Source organism: Echeneis naucrates, chromosome 5, assembly GCF_900963305.1.
Source record: "Echeneis naucrates chromosome 5, fEcheNa1.1, whole genome shotgun sequence".
Classification (NCBI taxonomy): Eukaryota; Metazoa; Chordata; class Actinopteri; order Carangiformes; family Echeneidae; genus Echeneis; species Echeneis naucrates.
This window is the reverse complement of record NC_042515.1, coordinates 19,348,172-19,364,575: the sequence shown is the minus strand read 5'-3', so window position 1 is coordinate 19,364,575 and position 16,404 is coordinate 19,348,172. Positions and strand designations below refer to the sequence as shown.

The 16,404-nt window shown below is 41.2% G+C and overlaps 1 protein-coding gene across 2 annotated transcripts; it reads right to left on the bottom strand.

Moving 5' to 3' along the window:
• Nucleotides 1-116: 116 nt before the first annotated feature.
• Nucleotides 117-14,942, bottom strand: sfmbt1 (Scm like with four mbt domains 1). 2 transcript variants are annotated; one of them, XM_029502039.1, is made up of 21 exons: nt 14,780-14,942; nt 11,014-11,137; nt 10,826-10,920; nt 9,869-10,112; nt 9,052-9,140; nt 8,040-8,292; nt 6,907-7,004; nt 6,631-6,732; nt 5,662-5,821; nt 5,382-5,464; nt 4,605-4,731; nt 3,717-3,830; nt 3,508-3,550; nt 3,355-3,422; nt 3,125-3,264; nt 2,872-2,981; nt 2,407-2,582; nt 1,520-1,698; nt 1,197-1,421; nt 684-812; nt 117-489 (listed from the first exon to the last, which is right to left on the bottom strand). In XM_029502039.1, exons 2-21 carry the CDS (start codon nt 11,036-11,038, stop codon nt 349-351), a joined length of 2,601 nt encoding a protein of 866 aa, XP_029357899.1. In that variant the 5' UTR covers nt 11,039-11,137; nt 14,780-14,942; the 3' UTR covers nt 117-348. The 2 variants fall into 2 exon arrangements, with proteins under 2 accessions (XP_029357899.1, XP_029357900.1); XM_029502040.1 differs by having other exon boundaries at nt 11,014-11,071.
• Between the last annotated feature and the right edge of the window lie 1,462 nt (nt 14,943-16,404).

Here is a 16,404-nt window from a genome sequence, read left to right as displayed (position 1 = left end):
ATCTGCGATGATGGATCAAAAATCAAAATTAGTTGGGTTTCAGTGTCTTACATTTACTTATGGTATTGAAGTGCTTTGAATTGTACTCTTTCAGTCCACCCTTATGCAATGCTTTCCTAAACAGCACCTTAACAACCAATGCATCTGTTCTTTTTTGTCTTTCTTTTTTTCTTTTTTTTTTTTTAAGAATCAGGAAAATGTTGATACACTCCTCTTGTCCGTGTGGTATATGCAGGATTCTAAAGGCTGTCCAGTGTAAGAAAAGTTAAAATGGGAAAAATACAGTGTTTTCACAAGGATAATACACAGAACAGGATGGAATCATGTCCAAATTTCATTCCCCGTCAGCTACGTAGCAAATTGTTGATAAAATGCCAACTTGACCCTCTCGATGTGGTGGCACAGCTTAATGGCCGGTCCTAGCTTCAAGTCCATGCACTCCTGCACTGTTGGGAGGTTTAGCAGCAGCAGCGCTTGTCCGTCAATCTCCTACAGACACATACAACATTAAAGGAGATGCCTTTTTCTATTTTCAATTTGTTTTTAGCTTAACTTGTTATAGTTGTTTAAATTTTGTGATGTGTGACTGTGGATGGAAAAACAAGTGAGTAACTGCAGTTATTTTAGTCGACTGGAGTGAGTGCTCATCTTAAATGGCCATTAAGCCTGTGAACATTTCTCACCTGATCCAAGAAAATTCTTGCAAGAGGTGCACAGTCAGTGGTTCTGATGAAGTGAACCACATCGGTGACACTCCACTCCAGGGGGCTGGTGTCCAAACACAACTTCTGAGGAGGCTCTGTCTTTGAGGTCTAATAACACAACGCAGGGTGAATCAGAAGACAGTGAGGATGAGACTCAGATCTCCAAGCTGAAGTGAAGAAGCTCAGATCATTGCTGACCCCTACAACTTCCTTTAACAAGAGGGATATGGGACTAACATCTTTCATAAAAGATGCACTGATTGTTGGAGTCCTATTAATTTGCACATAAACTGTTTAGAGAGCACTCATGAGAGAGTGCTCAAAAGCTGACATGTTACAACCTGGAATAGTTACAGTTTTTCAGTAAAGGCATACTGTTTGGAAACGTTACTATCAAAATAATAGAAGAGAAATATTATGCAACATTTACAGAATTAATTGTTATCACACAGAATAATGCCAAAGTCATTCTTCCTTGTTATCTTTTATTACCTTTGGTGAAGGAGGGCGGTTCTCATCATCAGAGAAAGAGGGTGAGCGAGGTTTCCGGCGTCGACGTGTGGGCTTGGGTGTTGCTGGTGGGGAGGGGGATGGTGTGGTGGGCTGAGACTTCCCAACAGATTGTTCAGAGTCATCTTGGAGATCGTCCTGCAGCTCGGATCCAGAATCTTCACTCAGAGAGTCGTCTTCATCTAAATCCTCTTCCTCTCCGCTGCCCTGCAAGCCAAAGGCAATGACATAATAAAATGTATGAGCAAAGAACCCAAGGTAGCAATGTCCGTTTAACAATGATGAAGAACATGCACATGCTTTACCTGTGGAGACCCTGCAGGTGTGTTGTCTACGGAGGCTGATGAGCGTCTCTTCTTATGGACAAAGAGCTGCTTCCTCCTCTTCCTCCTCCTTCCTCTTCTCTTCACTCCACCCTCCAGGTTTGTGTGGCCCCCAGGTGGACGGCCAACACGCTTACTCTTCTTCTTACCGTAGTAATATGCTGGAGGTAAGACAACAAGCTTATATTGCTATGTGTGACATGTCGGAGAGATTTTAATATATCATGTAGAGAGACAAGAATTTGGTGGTGAGGTCAAATTAATCAAAATAAACTAAAGCATTTGTTTTCTTTAACATGAGCTCCCTGCAGGTAAAGTATTGTTAAATAGGCTGCTCATGTCCCATCTGTGGAGATTATGTGCTGCTTAGAATGAGATGAAAACAAAAGAGACAAAATAAAAAGAGTCTTTTGTCTGTTGCCATCACATTGCATCATCTTCTAAACCCAAAACTGTAGTGGAGCTGCGGTAAACACAAATGCATATGAGACATTAGTGGTGACAAAAAGAGTAAAGATGCGAATAGTGACACACACATACCTGTTATTTATCACTGGGGCCATTAATTTTGAATTTCTGTCCATCAGCTTCAGTGATTTGAATTAGCATTTATCTAGCCATTGATCATTTCTATTCATTACTAACACAATTGAAATGAACTCAATGTCTCAGGGAAAAATAATGAGCTATTGTGCTGAATGTGACTAAGTCTGAATAATGTTCATAACTGAGGTCACAACTGACAAATATTCATGCTTCTAACCTACTGACAGCCCGCTCAGCCATTAGCTGTTATCCTTACTGTCGTCAATGATAATCTGATAAATAATTTACAGGGTCAATCATCTGTAGGTGTCCAAGCCACCTACTGTATTTGGTCTTGGTGAGGACAGAGCAGTTCTCAGAGCAGCGCTCCAGAACCATACGAGGTCCAAACAGATTTGGGCAGCACTCTAGTTTGATACAGGTTTTCCTGCAGAAGTCTGCCACACGGTCTGCAGTGCGGACGATTTCCACAGTGGCCCGGTAACTCTTTCCCTTGTACCTGATATTGGAAGAAAGGCAATGTTGAACAGTGAACCAGCTGTAATAAATCAGAATTTCTCTTCCAAGTAACCCACATGATATTGACTATATCAGTAGTTTAATGTAGTCAAATGCAGGAACTTTTGCCAGCATCTACTGTACAGATATTTATACTTATTTGTGTCTTTAAGTACATGTTAATCCTTCTCGAGTTGTAACAGGCCAGCTGTAAACAGATGTGATATTTTTGCAGCTTTTTTGAGCAGAGGAGAACTTCGGTTTGAGGATTAAGTGTGTTTGCTACTCACTTGGCTTTGAGTGTTTCTCCATGGCCTTGCCAGCGACTCTCCTGGTCCAACTGCAACTCTCTCAGTACACGGCTGGGCTTGTATGCCGAGTTTATCAGCAAAGACAATACCTTGATTCCAGATATACAGAGAAATGCAACACTTATAAGTTGTCTGCTGGTTGGGGGGTTCAGGCTGTTGTTCTATGTAGCATTTAATATAAGTAATTGCAATTGCTAATAATGTAGAGCAGCAGGCGTTCCTACCAACTCACCTCTTTGAGCACGAGGACACAGTTTCCAGGGCCAATGAACTGGGGCAGCTCTGCGATGCGCCCTTTGTTAAGATAAGGTCCTGAGAAACAGCGGTGGTTGAAGTAGATCTTGGGACAGCAGTATTTCCCGTTCCCCTGTCCTGCACGTGGATATACAAAACGATACAAATGATGGGACAATTGCACACAGTCACGAGATCCTCTGTTGAGGCCTAAGACATACTATTCACCTGTTTCTGAGTGGTTGGCCGTCTGATGCCTGACAGTGTCAGGTGACGAAGACTTTGGTGGAGTTCTACTGTAAAGTCATTGAAAGATAGTTAATCTCTGTCCATTCAGATCAATAAACCTGTCAATGTCCCAGCCTTTCCCCATGTACTCACTGTTTCTCTGGCTGAACCACAGCAATCTTCTTCTCTTTTTCAACTGGAAAACAAGGAAAGATTGATTTGTGCCCAGTCACACTATTATATCACAAAAGAGGAAATTACTGTATTATGTTCATCCCAGAATTAGTAAGAGTTTTGTTATGGCAGATGTGGCAGAAGAACATGGCATTCCACTGCGATGACTCATACTACAGATTGTATACCTGAGGGCTTGATGGGATAGATGAGTGGATAGCCATTGGTCTCACACCAGCTGACAGGGAAGATGTCAAGGGAGTCCACGTGAACAATCAGCTCTGGCATTGGCTGTTTTAGTCCTGCACAAACACACACAAATAACTCCTTAGAAGTCCTCCAAAATACAAAGGGAGCACCACCCTTACTGGTGTGGGAGGAAAATTCAGCATTTGTATATAAATGCTGAATTTTCATTTATAAAATATACGCACATAAAAATCATGCTATTATAAATGTGTGAAAGCATATGGCAACAAATGCCAATGTTGCAGATTAAGAGTACAAATATCAAAATGTCTCCTAATTTAGCAAAACCCAAAAATAACAAGCTTCCACTTGACAAAACATAAAATTAAACATGAAAACATTAATTTTAACAATGATTTGATATAATACAAAATGTTTCCAACAGTCCTGTCCATTTATGTTGCTTAATAATATTTACAGAACATGGTGTTCTATAAATATTGTTTCATGTAATAATTTAATCACATTTCTTGAAAGCTCAGAAAAAAATTTTCATAATCACTCTCTGAGTGCAAGAAACTTGTTTTGCCAGGAAATGCATCCTTTAGTCATACCTGGTGAGGGTTTTTACTATGTTAAAATGTGTCTGATGGGTGTCACAGTTATTTGTCTCTCTCCATGAAAAAATATAATCTCAGTAATCACTGTTTCTAACATTCCTGTCTTTTCCATTGGAGACAAAAAAAATCTTTTCAACTAGGAAATCTGAAATTTTAGATTAGATCAAGCTAAAATATTGGATTGAATAATCTCGGACTACAATTTATAGCTGTTATTTTTTATCCAATCTGCTAAAGCAAATGCAATCTTTCAGTATACCATCTCACCTTCCAAGCTGAGCCAAATGTATTGTCCTTTGACCCTGGTGACTGTTGCCACATGAATGTTTTCAGGTGACAATGGGTTCACAGCCTCCAGTTTCATGGCCTCTTTGAAGATGTGGTCACACTGCTCCTGGCAGGTAAACAGAGAGGGAAGAAAACTCAGTGAAAGCTATTTCAGTCTAGTGGATGATTGTGTGTTCTGTGATTTTTATCCACCATGAAATTGCCCCCAATTTTTTCCGAGAGCATATCTGTTCTCTGATAAAGGGGAGGGAACTTATGGTGGGCCAGTTGTTTACAACCACCACATTACAGAAACATGGTCTCATCACAAGCATTTGATTTATCTGTCATTCAAATAAGCTGTCTCATTTTCCACATTTTGTGTTTTAGAACAGGCAGATGTTATGGCAAAAACGTTTCTTCTGGCATTGGGGAGTCGCAGAGTTGTGCTCAACCTGTGCTTCCAAACATGAGACTGTTCAGTTCAGAACTCTTACTGTTCCAAACCTGGTGGTTTGCTATGTGCACATGCCAAGCTGTCTAAGCAAGAAACAACACATCATAGACATGGAAAGCCATATGTTTTCGTCTGTCTTACTTTTTTTTAATTTGAAGTCAAACTACAAGCTGGCTTTCTTCGCTATACAGCTCACATTACAAGTATGAGACTAACCAGAACCTTATCTTGCACTGTCTGGTGTGTAAAAATGCATATTGATACCAAAGGCTGAGCACTGTGACTTCGTTGAGGAATAGGTAAAAAACAGGTGGACTTACAGTTGGAAAGCAATGCTGTGGAGCAGCCTCCGCCTCACATTGCTTCAGATAATCTGCCCAGTCAAAGTCTGGACCCTGGTATCCTGGACATGGTGAAATAAATAAAGAAGGAAGGAGGACCAAACAAAAAGAGATAAACAATGGAAAATAAGTAAACCAAATAAAGACAGGGGAAGGGAGGCAAACACAACCCAAGTGATCTAATCACTGACATTTTTACTGTTTTATATCACAAATAATTGATAAAACTAATTGTATCTCAAACGTTGAAGGAGCAGACCTGGTGGCGGACTGAGGGAGAGCCCATTTTTGAGGCTCCATTGAGCAGGGAAGATCCCTGGACTGTCTTTGTGACACAGGAAGGATGGTCGTGCACCTTCTGGCTCCTCAATACCACAAAGATCGTCCATCGTCACTAAGAAGTACAGCTCATTGAATACCTGAAGAAAAGAGAAGGACAACATAGAATACTTCCAAACAATCACTGTTTTGTTTATCTTGAGAAGACAGAATATAGTCAGGTCAATAGATATTGACACAATTTTCAGCATTCTCTTAATTGTTGACTTTGGCACAGATACTCCTACCTCCTGGAGTGTTCTTGATCTGGCCAACTGTTTGAATGGGTTTTATTGATGAGAGAACAGATTATTCTGTCTTTCACCACACTTGTTTTCTTTGGTCTTCCTGTTCTTTTGGTGTCGTTGAGGTTACCAGTGTGTCCTTTCTTTTTAAGAGTGCTCCAAACAGCCGTTTGGTTGCACCAGTTTTTTCTCTCTCTCTGATGGGTTTGTTCTGATTTTTTAGCCTAATAATGGCTTTCCTCACTGATAGTGACAGCTCTTTGGACTTCATATTGAGAGGTGACCTCACCAGAGCCACCCGTGAAATTAACTCAAAACCTTTTGTCTGCCCCTTCTAAATGCAATAACAAAGAGATAACACATGCCTGAGCACATCATGGCAATGGATTTACAGCATTGTGTCCATATATTTATGAACCTGACTGTATGTCCATCTGATTGCAAAGTCAAGGAGATGTCTTGGGATGCATAGTTAAACAACAAAATTATGAATTGAAACAAAGAGGGGCATGTAGGATAAATGGTTTGCTATTAATAACTTTGCTATAAAATAAAAACTGTTTTACATTGAAAACAAAAAGAAACAAATCTAAGGCCTATAAATAGCAAAAGAAAAAAAGATATTGCTGCATAGCAGAGACAGATTTGATATGAAAATGTGTTACCTTGGTGACAGTGGCAGGCCGGATGGAAATAGGAGCAGCAGGGTCAACAGCCTCCAGTTTCATCCCTTCTTTGAAACAATGAGTAGCAATGGTAGGCTGATCCTGAGACAAAGACAAAGTCATTTTCAAAAGCTCAATCCTAGAGAGGTTTTAGCACCCACTATGGAAAAGTAAGTCACAACTATTAAGTTGAAGAATAATTCTGAAAGCTTAACTAACAGAACTAACATAAATGTTTGTGCCAGGAGGGACAAACGTGAGCATGGCTGGCAGTACCTTATTGAACTCTGCAGTCAGTGCTTCATCCTGAGGCAGATCGCTGATCCTCTGTCTCACCTCCTCCCACTCTTCCTCTGTCCGCAGTGCCAACAGATCTAAAGCAAGCAAACATACACATCAGCTGCTGAAGAGCAAAATCTGACTTTCTGGTGACTGCAACATCATTTATTTATTAGTGACATTAAAAGAGTGTATCATTCATCGTAACTGCACACTTTCTTGTTTAAATGAATCAAAGCTGTATACTTCAGTTTATATCTGTATGCCATCTAGTTCTTATCTACCAAAAGCTAAAAAAAAAAACCAACCACAACACACACAGACATCTTCAGACATCATGGAACATTAGGTGCCAGCTAGCCTGTTAAAAAAGATGGCGTGTAAGGCTCAACTTAATAAAATGGCTGGTTTGCCTTTAAGATTAGGATTTTTTCCCCAATCACTTTAGGTATGCAGTTCATTCTGTTAATAACTTTCAAAAGCAGGGTATCAAGTATAAAAAACCCTGAGTTTAGTAATAAAAGTCTGGAATTAAATATCCATAAGGCTTTAGCTGAAGTGGAACCAGAAGGTGGATCAACTGCGTCAGGAAAGCCATACAGCCTGCGGTGCTTCTCACATCGTGCATGTTAACAAACTTTATTCACTTCAAGAGTATTAGCAGATTTCGGCCCTGAAAACAATGATCTCTCGAGTCCTGCACAGGAAATCAATTTCAAGGTCTGGTAGGATATCATTGCATTTTCAATATTTGTGTCTTTATTTCTTTAGTTGCAATTGTCAAATTATTAAACATTTTTTAAATTCATTACATATGTGAGCAAACCTACAATGACAGATGTGATTGGGCAAGTAGGAGCAACCAGGAGATACAATGATTTTTTTCCAATAATTTGTAATAATAATGAGATGTGATGCAGTGATTTAACATAAAAGAAAGTATTATGAAAATAATAAAGCTTTACTTTATAATTTGATACGTAACCCATTCATGAATTCTATGTATTTTTTTTTGTTTCCTATTACTATTACTATTACTCATGTCTGCTTTGGCAGACAATATTGACACATTTTTTATTTCTTACTTTTGTTTCTAAAAATAATATCTGATCCATGTCAGTGCCACGGACCTGAGGGAGGCCTGAGGGTACAGCCATGCTCTTTGGCCCAGCCAGGTGGATGGAGGCGCGGGTGGAGGTAAAACAGCCATACAGTTGTAGGTGTGTCTGGGAGGCCTTCTGTGCCTACCAGGCGAAGCTTAAGCCGCCCCCCAACATTCTCCTCCACCTCAGCAGCCCAGGCCAGCCCCAAGTTGGCACTGTCCTGGAGCTCCACATAGCAGCCTGCACACAAGAGCTCCATTGGGTCCCGGCCACGCTGGGGCTGTGGATAGAAAGAGAACAAACCAAAATGGACATACACCTAGACAAGGTGACGAATTTGTACTGAGACAATACACTGCATGACCAAGTAGTAAAACTTGCCATGGTCACATGAAGAAAAGCAATTGCCCTAAAACAAAAAAAAAAAAAAAAAACAACTTCACAGGCTGTTCCGAAAGCGAATTTGCTTTCAGAGGCACTTGGTGCTGTAAACAAAAGCTCAGAGCCTTAGCTTTGTGTACTTCAGGCTGGCTCTGCATGCCAGACCTCATAAGAGATAAAAATGTATTCAGTTTAAGTTCACATCATTTTAAACGTGACATTTTTCTCTTCACGATGTTTGACATTTCAAAAACGGAATTGGAGATTTTAGTCTAAAAGACCTAGCATGCAACAGTAAAACAGGACATGACAGCTATGCAGTCCTTTGTGTGTGTGTGTGTGTGTGTGTGTGTGTGTGTGTGTGTGTATAGAGACTGCAGAGTAACAATTCTGATCACCTGAGGATAAAAACTGTCAACTGGATGTTTCAGCTGTATTCCTGAACTTGCCTACCCTGTTAGACAATAATAGGGAATATTTGATTTCACTGTGGGAACCTTAACTTTTTTTTACTGACAGCATTATGTGTTTTTTAGGTTGTCACATTAATCATAAATTTACAGATGGAGGAGCTTGTTCGTGGCACAGACAGAAATAGACAAAAGCTAATCCCACACCATAGGAGTGTATGGATTCTAAGGATGGACAGCTGCTTTACCAATTCCAGCAGGTTGGCAGGCACGCTGCACTCTTCAGCCAGGGCCCTTTCCAACAGAGCTTCCCAGTCCTGGTGCTTCTCACGCACACCTGAGGTGGATCAGAAACATCCAACATTTATTGTATTCAACAAACAACCAGGTGGACTCAGGATCGCCCTCTCTCTCACACTCACACAATTCACTCAGTCACAGCTTCAGTTCAATAAACAAAAAAATGACCGGAATCCACCATATACAACATATAGTCACATCTTCCACACCTGTCTGTCAACTGTCAATGACTATATACTGAAAAGGGTATATTTGGAAAAAAAGCATATTTAACTATTATTTAATTAATCTCTCAGTTTTAACATGTTATATTCTATAGTGTACTATCAATGTACTAATATAAGTTGGAGTTCAATAATAGTTAAAATATAAATTGTCCAACTTCCAACAAAAACTGTTTCTCATTAAACTAGAACTTGAGAAGCAAAGTACAAGCATTTTCCCCTGAGAGCAGCTCAGACAACATAATGTTGGGAAAGCAGACATATTAAGTAATCCTGCACTTGCTGAACAACCATACAATTCCTGAGCAGAGTTCCACCACTAAACAGCATTTTGTCACTTGTATTAAAAAGCCAGTTTTTTCTTCATTGTTCATCTGCCCCTGCTACACTGAAAATAAAACAAATCCAATGGCTGGGTAGTAAATTTCCTCAAAGTAAAAAACTGAGATTTTGGCCTTAACTTCTGTTACTGTAGATTCCAGGTTGGATCTTACATCTCACCACCAAAACACAGATCCTCCTACACCCAGCCATGTCTCACCTTCAGGGGCTGTCATGGTCTTGCCATGTTGGCGACTCCAGCCTAGCGGATGGAGGTCTGCTGTCATGATGTCACACCAGAAATCGGCGCGCCGGTCATCCTGGTATCCCTCATAGCGTAGCAGCAGCAGCTGGCCGCATGTAGTTATGATGTTGGCCACCCAATAAGGGCTGTTGGCCTCTGAGCGCACACACACCTCAAGCTTCATGCCTGGAGTTAGCCCAGTCTGTAGTCCCTGGTCCACCTGAGCCAGGGACAGAAAAACACAAAGACCATGACTTTCATTGAAAGTTTTTTTGTTAACTAATTTCTGATTTAAAACAAAAGCGCACAATGGAAAGATAGACTTTATTTTAAGCTACTTCACTTTACATCATTCAAGTTAAACCAATCTGTTAGTTTGAATCTGTATCAAGGGTGAAGGATGCCATATTTGACACTTTCACTGTTTTATTTTAAGTGAAGTGTTGATATCCAACGGATGATATATTCATGTTTTTAAAAACCACACATTGCCCTGCATAATGTTTTACATCCCTTCCTTAAAACAGCTTTAGCAAGAACAGGATGTTTGTCATCTGACTCTGAGTTCCTGTCCTGTTTGGCTGAGTGATGCCAGGCCAGGCCAATCACAGATCATGGATATTGAGCCTGCCACTGTAGCTTTGTAAAAATCACTGGTGAATCCAGCTGTCTTGTAGATTGCTTAACATTTTGTGTTTTATTGTTAATAAAATTCAGAGTGTGGATTTTGTGCATTTCATTATGATGCATTTATAATCAAAAGACAGATGACAATCTTATGTCCTATAATTTGGAGCATTCCAAACTGCTCTTTGTGGGAGTTACCTGGTTTGAAACTAACAGCCATTTACTTTAAACAGGGACTAAGTTATCAGCTATGGAAATCTGGTGGAAGATTACAGTATGTTAGCAGGGAACTCTGTTAGCACTCACATGTTTAAAGGCATGATGAGGCACAGAGACGGTTCCAGTCTCCTCCAGATAGTCATCCCAGTTGAAGTCACACGCATCCTGGGCAGAGTCTCCATCTGGAATGCATACACACAAGAAACATTTCCCATTTTCCCTTTCCAACATTTTATCTTACTCATTTCATGCAGCTTTCACAGCGAAGTTCTTACCTGACTCCAGTGACTCCTGACTCATGCTGCTGCCCCCTCAAGGCCAAGACAGGGAGCTCTGATGAGGAGCAGAGGAGGACCGTTATTATCCTTTGAGAGTAAATGATTGTGCACTGGTCCAAAACTGTGGTAACACAGAAAAGACAACATGGAAATGACTAAGATGCCCTCCTCACAGTCATAACTGTGTACCTCAACATTTATCAATAATTTCTGTTATTTCTACTGTGCATAACAACTGTTAGATTAATGAGAAAGGTGATCCTGCCGGTTGTTCACAGCCTCCTCAGCGCTTCAAAAGCCAAACTGTATCAGCAAGTTACACAAACAACTCGAAATCATGGTCCAGCCTTACAGTAAACCAGTTATGATACTTGACATCTCACAGAATGTGTGTGTCATGGAAAATAAATCTAATATTAATCCAAATGTAATTAACACATGCAGTCATGCAACTATTTAGAAGGATAAACAACCATAAGCCAAACTACTGCTACATTTAAAAACAAAGAATATCTTGATAACAGAGCTTTTCAAAAGTTAAAACATTAGCATTCAGGGTCTTCTATCTGGTCCTGCCTCAAAACAAAACCGGAGAAGTGGTGAGTAAAGTCCCTAATTGCATGCTGCATATTTGCCATTCATTAGGGCAGCACAGGCTACTACTTAAGTAACACAGCAGATGGTATGTGATCAGGGAAATAAATTAAACTATGCTAATCTCATCCAGCCTCACCTCTGCATCAGAAACTGATTGGGGCTTGTCTTAAAACTCAGAGTCAAATGCCTTTTCCTACGCTGATGTAAAGATTCAAACAGCGCATTGACATGAATGTGGACACGCACATCAAATTCTGACACATCAAACTGACCCGCAGCATTGTGGAAAGCTGATGCACTAAGTTAATGCAACAAGAGAGATAGCATGAATAAGAAAAAAGGGAGTGCTGGGTGTGACAACAGTGAAGAGAGCAGTGTATGGGATGCTGAAGATAGCTGCTCTGTCAAGACAGCTCCATTCAGCTGGCCTGTCAGGCTTGTCTTTGTCATGTTTGACGTCTCTATTACAACTAGAGCCAGCATCAGAATCCACCCCCTCCTGGCCACCGGACTGCCACCACGACCCCCACACTCTGTTGGGATCAACCCCACGACCCTGTCCCAGACTCTCTCCGTCTTTCTCCCCCGCCCTCCGACACAAACGTACACACACCAGAGGGCCTTTTTGTCCCTGGGGGTCACACTCCTTGTATAAGAGTGACGGGGGAAAAAAAAGACCTAAACTTAAGAGGATATATTCCATCACCTGATGCAAACATTTTTACATATTACAACATTTATTTTTTCAATCTAAAGTTAATTGTATTTCTACTTGTTTAAATGTTCCTGGGACCGTCTTCTACACCACTTTTGTGATCTTTATGTTTCTGAACATTTCTATTGCAATAAAAAAAAACAAAAAGCTGTGAATCTGGCTTTCTAGGAAGTCTAAAATAGTATCTTTGTTTGAATAATGCTGCTTAGTGACACACTGATTGCAACATTTCAAAACTATATAAAGAAGTAAAGAAAGCTTTCAAGCTTTTGCTTTGACTTATTTGACTGCTGAGGATTTGGGTTTCTGCAGCACTTTGTAAAGCTGCACAGGAAGAAAAGCAACTTCCCTTCTTTCACATACAGTAAGTGGTCTGTGTGGACCAAAGCTATCAGCAGTCTGCCTGAATCTTTCTGCACCACCCGACTCCGACTGAACCTTAAAGAGAAGGGGCTAAATGTGAACACGCCCACGCAAACACGCACATAAACAAGCACTCCCAAACAACTGAGAGCCAAACTACACTAGACAGGCACTTACTGAATCGTTTTCTCATCAGCACTTATCATGCGACTGAGCATTTCTAAACAAACCTTCCTGATCCTCTGAGGTCTCAGTGCAGGAAATGCAACCTGACAAAATTCGTATTCACATGCATTGTACATGATATAAAATCCAAGCCTGTTTTCAGTGAAAAGAAGTTACCCACTGAAAGACTTCCCCTAACACCATTTAATGGCTCTCTGCTGATAACCAGTAGATTACCTTACATTATAAGTAGTAATGTAGCAGATAATTACTGTTACCCCCTGTTAGTTTCCACCCCAACATATAAAATGAATAGAACAATTTTTTTTTCATGATTTCAACCTACACAATGAATGGTAAATACTTAATTTTATTAACAGGTTAAAAAAAACTCAAATGTCCATGCTATCTTACTCCTATAAGTATCTTTTATTGAGCAATACTGTATTGTTGGTTTTGTACATCCAGATATTGAGATAATTGATTCAGCAATTTCTGTCTTCATCACACAACAGAATTGAGTAGATTTCTTTGCAGTGCTTACAGGACTGGAAATTGCGTTGAAACATTCAACAGCATCTTGTCTTTCCAGACACACCGTCCATTGAACTAAATAATCAATAGCCATTGCCATGTACAGTTTGCATTGGAACTACTTCTTCAATACGAAGTAGTTCCGATAAAAACAGTTGACAATAAAGTCTACTGTTTATCCAGATCAGCGGAGACATTGTCCGGATTGGGTGGGAGTGGATAATTAAGGTTAGAGTAAAAAAATAACACCTAAAAAAATACCAAAGTCCACATCTCTTTTGCAGGAAAAAAAAATACTTTAGACATAATTGGAAACCAAATTATTATTGAGTACTGTGGGGTTCCCATTAGGTTTCTGTAGTACCTTGAAACCCCTGGGTGATTTAAATGACTTATGCATTAATATGGACATTTGGGTTGGCAACCAAGGTTTGCACTCTTATTCTGGTCTTACTCTGTCCTGCTATAACTAGAAACCAAACAATATGCTGCAAATTAAAAATGAACCACTTCTTCCACACAGCCCGAATGAATAACAACACACATTTCGCTGTGCTCCTCCGCTCAGTTGCAGAAATGCTGCTGGTTGCCATTGCATAGCGGCACGTCGACCGGAGCAGCGCTGCCAGCGGATCACTCAAATTGCACAATAGGGAAGTTAGGAGCCAGAGGAGATATCGGTTGCAATAACTGAACACGAATTATGACAACAAAATGACAATGCGAGCATCACCCGCCTCACCAGACCTTACCAGCAAACTAAAGGGAAAAGCCTCAATAAACAAAACGAGTTTATTTAGCCTCTTTGGTTAGCGCTCCGCAGAGACACAAATCGGCTGAGGTCGTGCAACCTTCATTATATAAGACTTCGACATGTGTAAATGCTGATTTATTCAAAGACATATCATTGGAAATTTCCACGCAAGCCTTGAAATGGAACTACCTTGAGATTGCACTGCTTGCACTGACTAACCGCAGCGTTCACAAACAGAGATGGGCCATTAACGCAATGGCTTTGCAGAGAGACACTACAGCGCCGACGGTCTAACTTTCACTCTGAGGGGAACATGACAGACCGCGAAGAAGAAAATGATCGGCTCGCTGTCCAATGAATAGACATGCGGTCCTAAATGCACAAACGGCGGTGGGGGACCGGTCGGACACATGGTAAAATCGCCTGTGTCCGAGTCAAGTTACTGAACGTCACGGCTTGAGCAATAAGAACAGGCTGGCGAGCAATAAGGGCGCTTACACTCGACCGAAGCCGACTCATCTTTTTGAGAGACGGGAAAAAAGGCGAATGTGCCACCACTGTGCAAAACACCGCTAGGAATTAGTGACAAACAACACAGAGTACGTGAATATTTAGTCGCAAAATTCGCCTCTTACCGCTAAGTAGTTTTTCCAAGTCGTTTTTTTAGATGCCGTTCCTCTCCGCCTGCTCGCTGGCAGCAGCGTAAAGCCGACGGGACTGCGGAGCCGGAGTCCCGGCCGGACGTTTCAAAGTACGGCACAGCGCGCTGGCGGACGTTCCGCCCGTCGCCCCGGTAACAGCGGGACTTTTCGTGTTGAGAGTAAAACCGCCACGCTTCCGGTCTCGCTCGCGCAGTCTCTCACGAGCTTGACGCCGTTCTCGTTCACGACCTCATTCCAATATGGCACAAGCGGCCACTGCGCATGTTCTGCCGCCTATATGCCTCTGAGCCCGGCTACATCACACTGACTTCCATCTTCACACACACAATAAAATATCACACAACCACAATCAGGACTAATGTCTGTGAGGCGGAGAAAAGAAAAGGAAAACAGCAGAATAATGTCCGACCGGCTTCAATCTTACAAACAATGGCTGAAACTGGGGGATCGCTACAGGCTTTTACCCCCAGCAGAATCAACACTTTGTTAATGCTTCACATGCAATTAATTGCACATTTTCGTCGACCCACTTTCGATAAGTAGAGTGTTGATTTTTGCCACCAAAAAGCCATTCGTGCAATCACGAAGTTTTATTTTTGTTGTGTTTTTGAAGATGACCTCGAGTTGCTTATTTCCCCTCAGTGTAATATCTGTTAAGTAAATAAAATACGCCACGATGTGGCACAAAGGCTGAATGGACCCCTACTTTTTAGATAAATCAAAATAAGGTCCCGTCATAATGACTGGATGTAAATGGTGTGTGTCACTGCTGGTACGGTACTTCTGCTTTTTGGGAGGAGAGGGCGGGAGAAACTGCGGGAAATACGCGTTGACAGTGTGGGTGCAATGCTCAAAGTCCCCATATTTAATATTACAAATGCGCTTTCTTTGGGAAATAAGTGTATTTCTCGTTTTGGAAAGCCTTTCTGCGAGCATACAAACGTGATCGGCTGTCTGAAACAGGTTTTGCCGCTCACTTGGACCATACATAGGCTGGTTCCTCAGATAATCCTCCACAAAAGACCAACCCCTCGGATGCACATTATAACAAAAGGGGAAAAAAATACCCGCGATCTGTATTCGTTGAGGTGGAAACAGCAGAACAAATGTGGGCTGCAGAAAAGCGATCGGATCTTGCATGAACAGTGGAAACAATCGGAGAGCCATGAATAAATCAAAAGGAGGAGGAGGGGGGCATTCACTCCCAAAATCAGTCATTGTATTTAAGTGTAGAGGTGCTCTCTCTGGCACAGCTCTCTTACAGAAGACAAGAAACTTGTATAAGAATTTTTGACATAGGAAACACACGTTATTTGACGTCGACTATTTTTAACTATTTTTTTTTTCTGACAATAACGTGGTGCAGTTTGATTAAAAAAAGAAAAGAAAACGCTTCACAACTTGAATGCCTGGCTGATGGCTTTTGCGTGAAGGCAAATTTGCCAACAACTTGGAGTGATTCATGTGGTAGTGCAGGCTGCAGTTTCTTGGCTCCTGTTCGGTATTTGTTGAGTGTTCGTGGCCCTGCAGCGGGCGGCGGATTACTGCCAGGGACAGAGGACGAGCACAGGTCATAAACCGTGCGCACTGCAGGAATG

Bases quoted from the DNA above. Each gene is read 5' to 3' on its own strand.
- sfmbt1 (XM_029502039.1), bottom strand. From the start codon at position 11,038: ATGAGTCAGGAGTCACTGGAGTCAG. The intron at 5,465-5,661 runs GTCTGCTCCTTC...CACCATGTCCAG, and splicing joins CTCCCTCAGTCCGCCACCAG to GATACCAGGGTCCAGACTTT. The intron at 1,699-2,406 runs GTAGGTGGCTTG...TCTTACCTCCAG, and splicing joins CCTCACCAAGACCAAATACA to CATATTACTACGGTAAGAAG.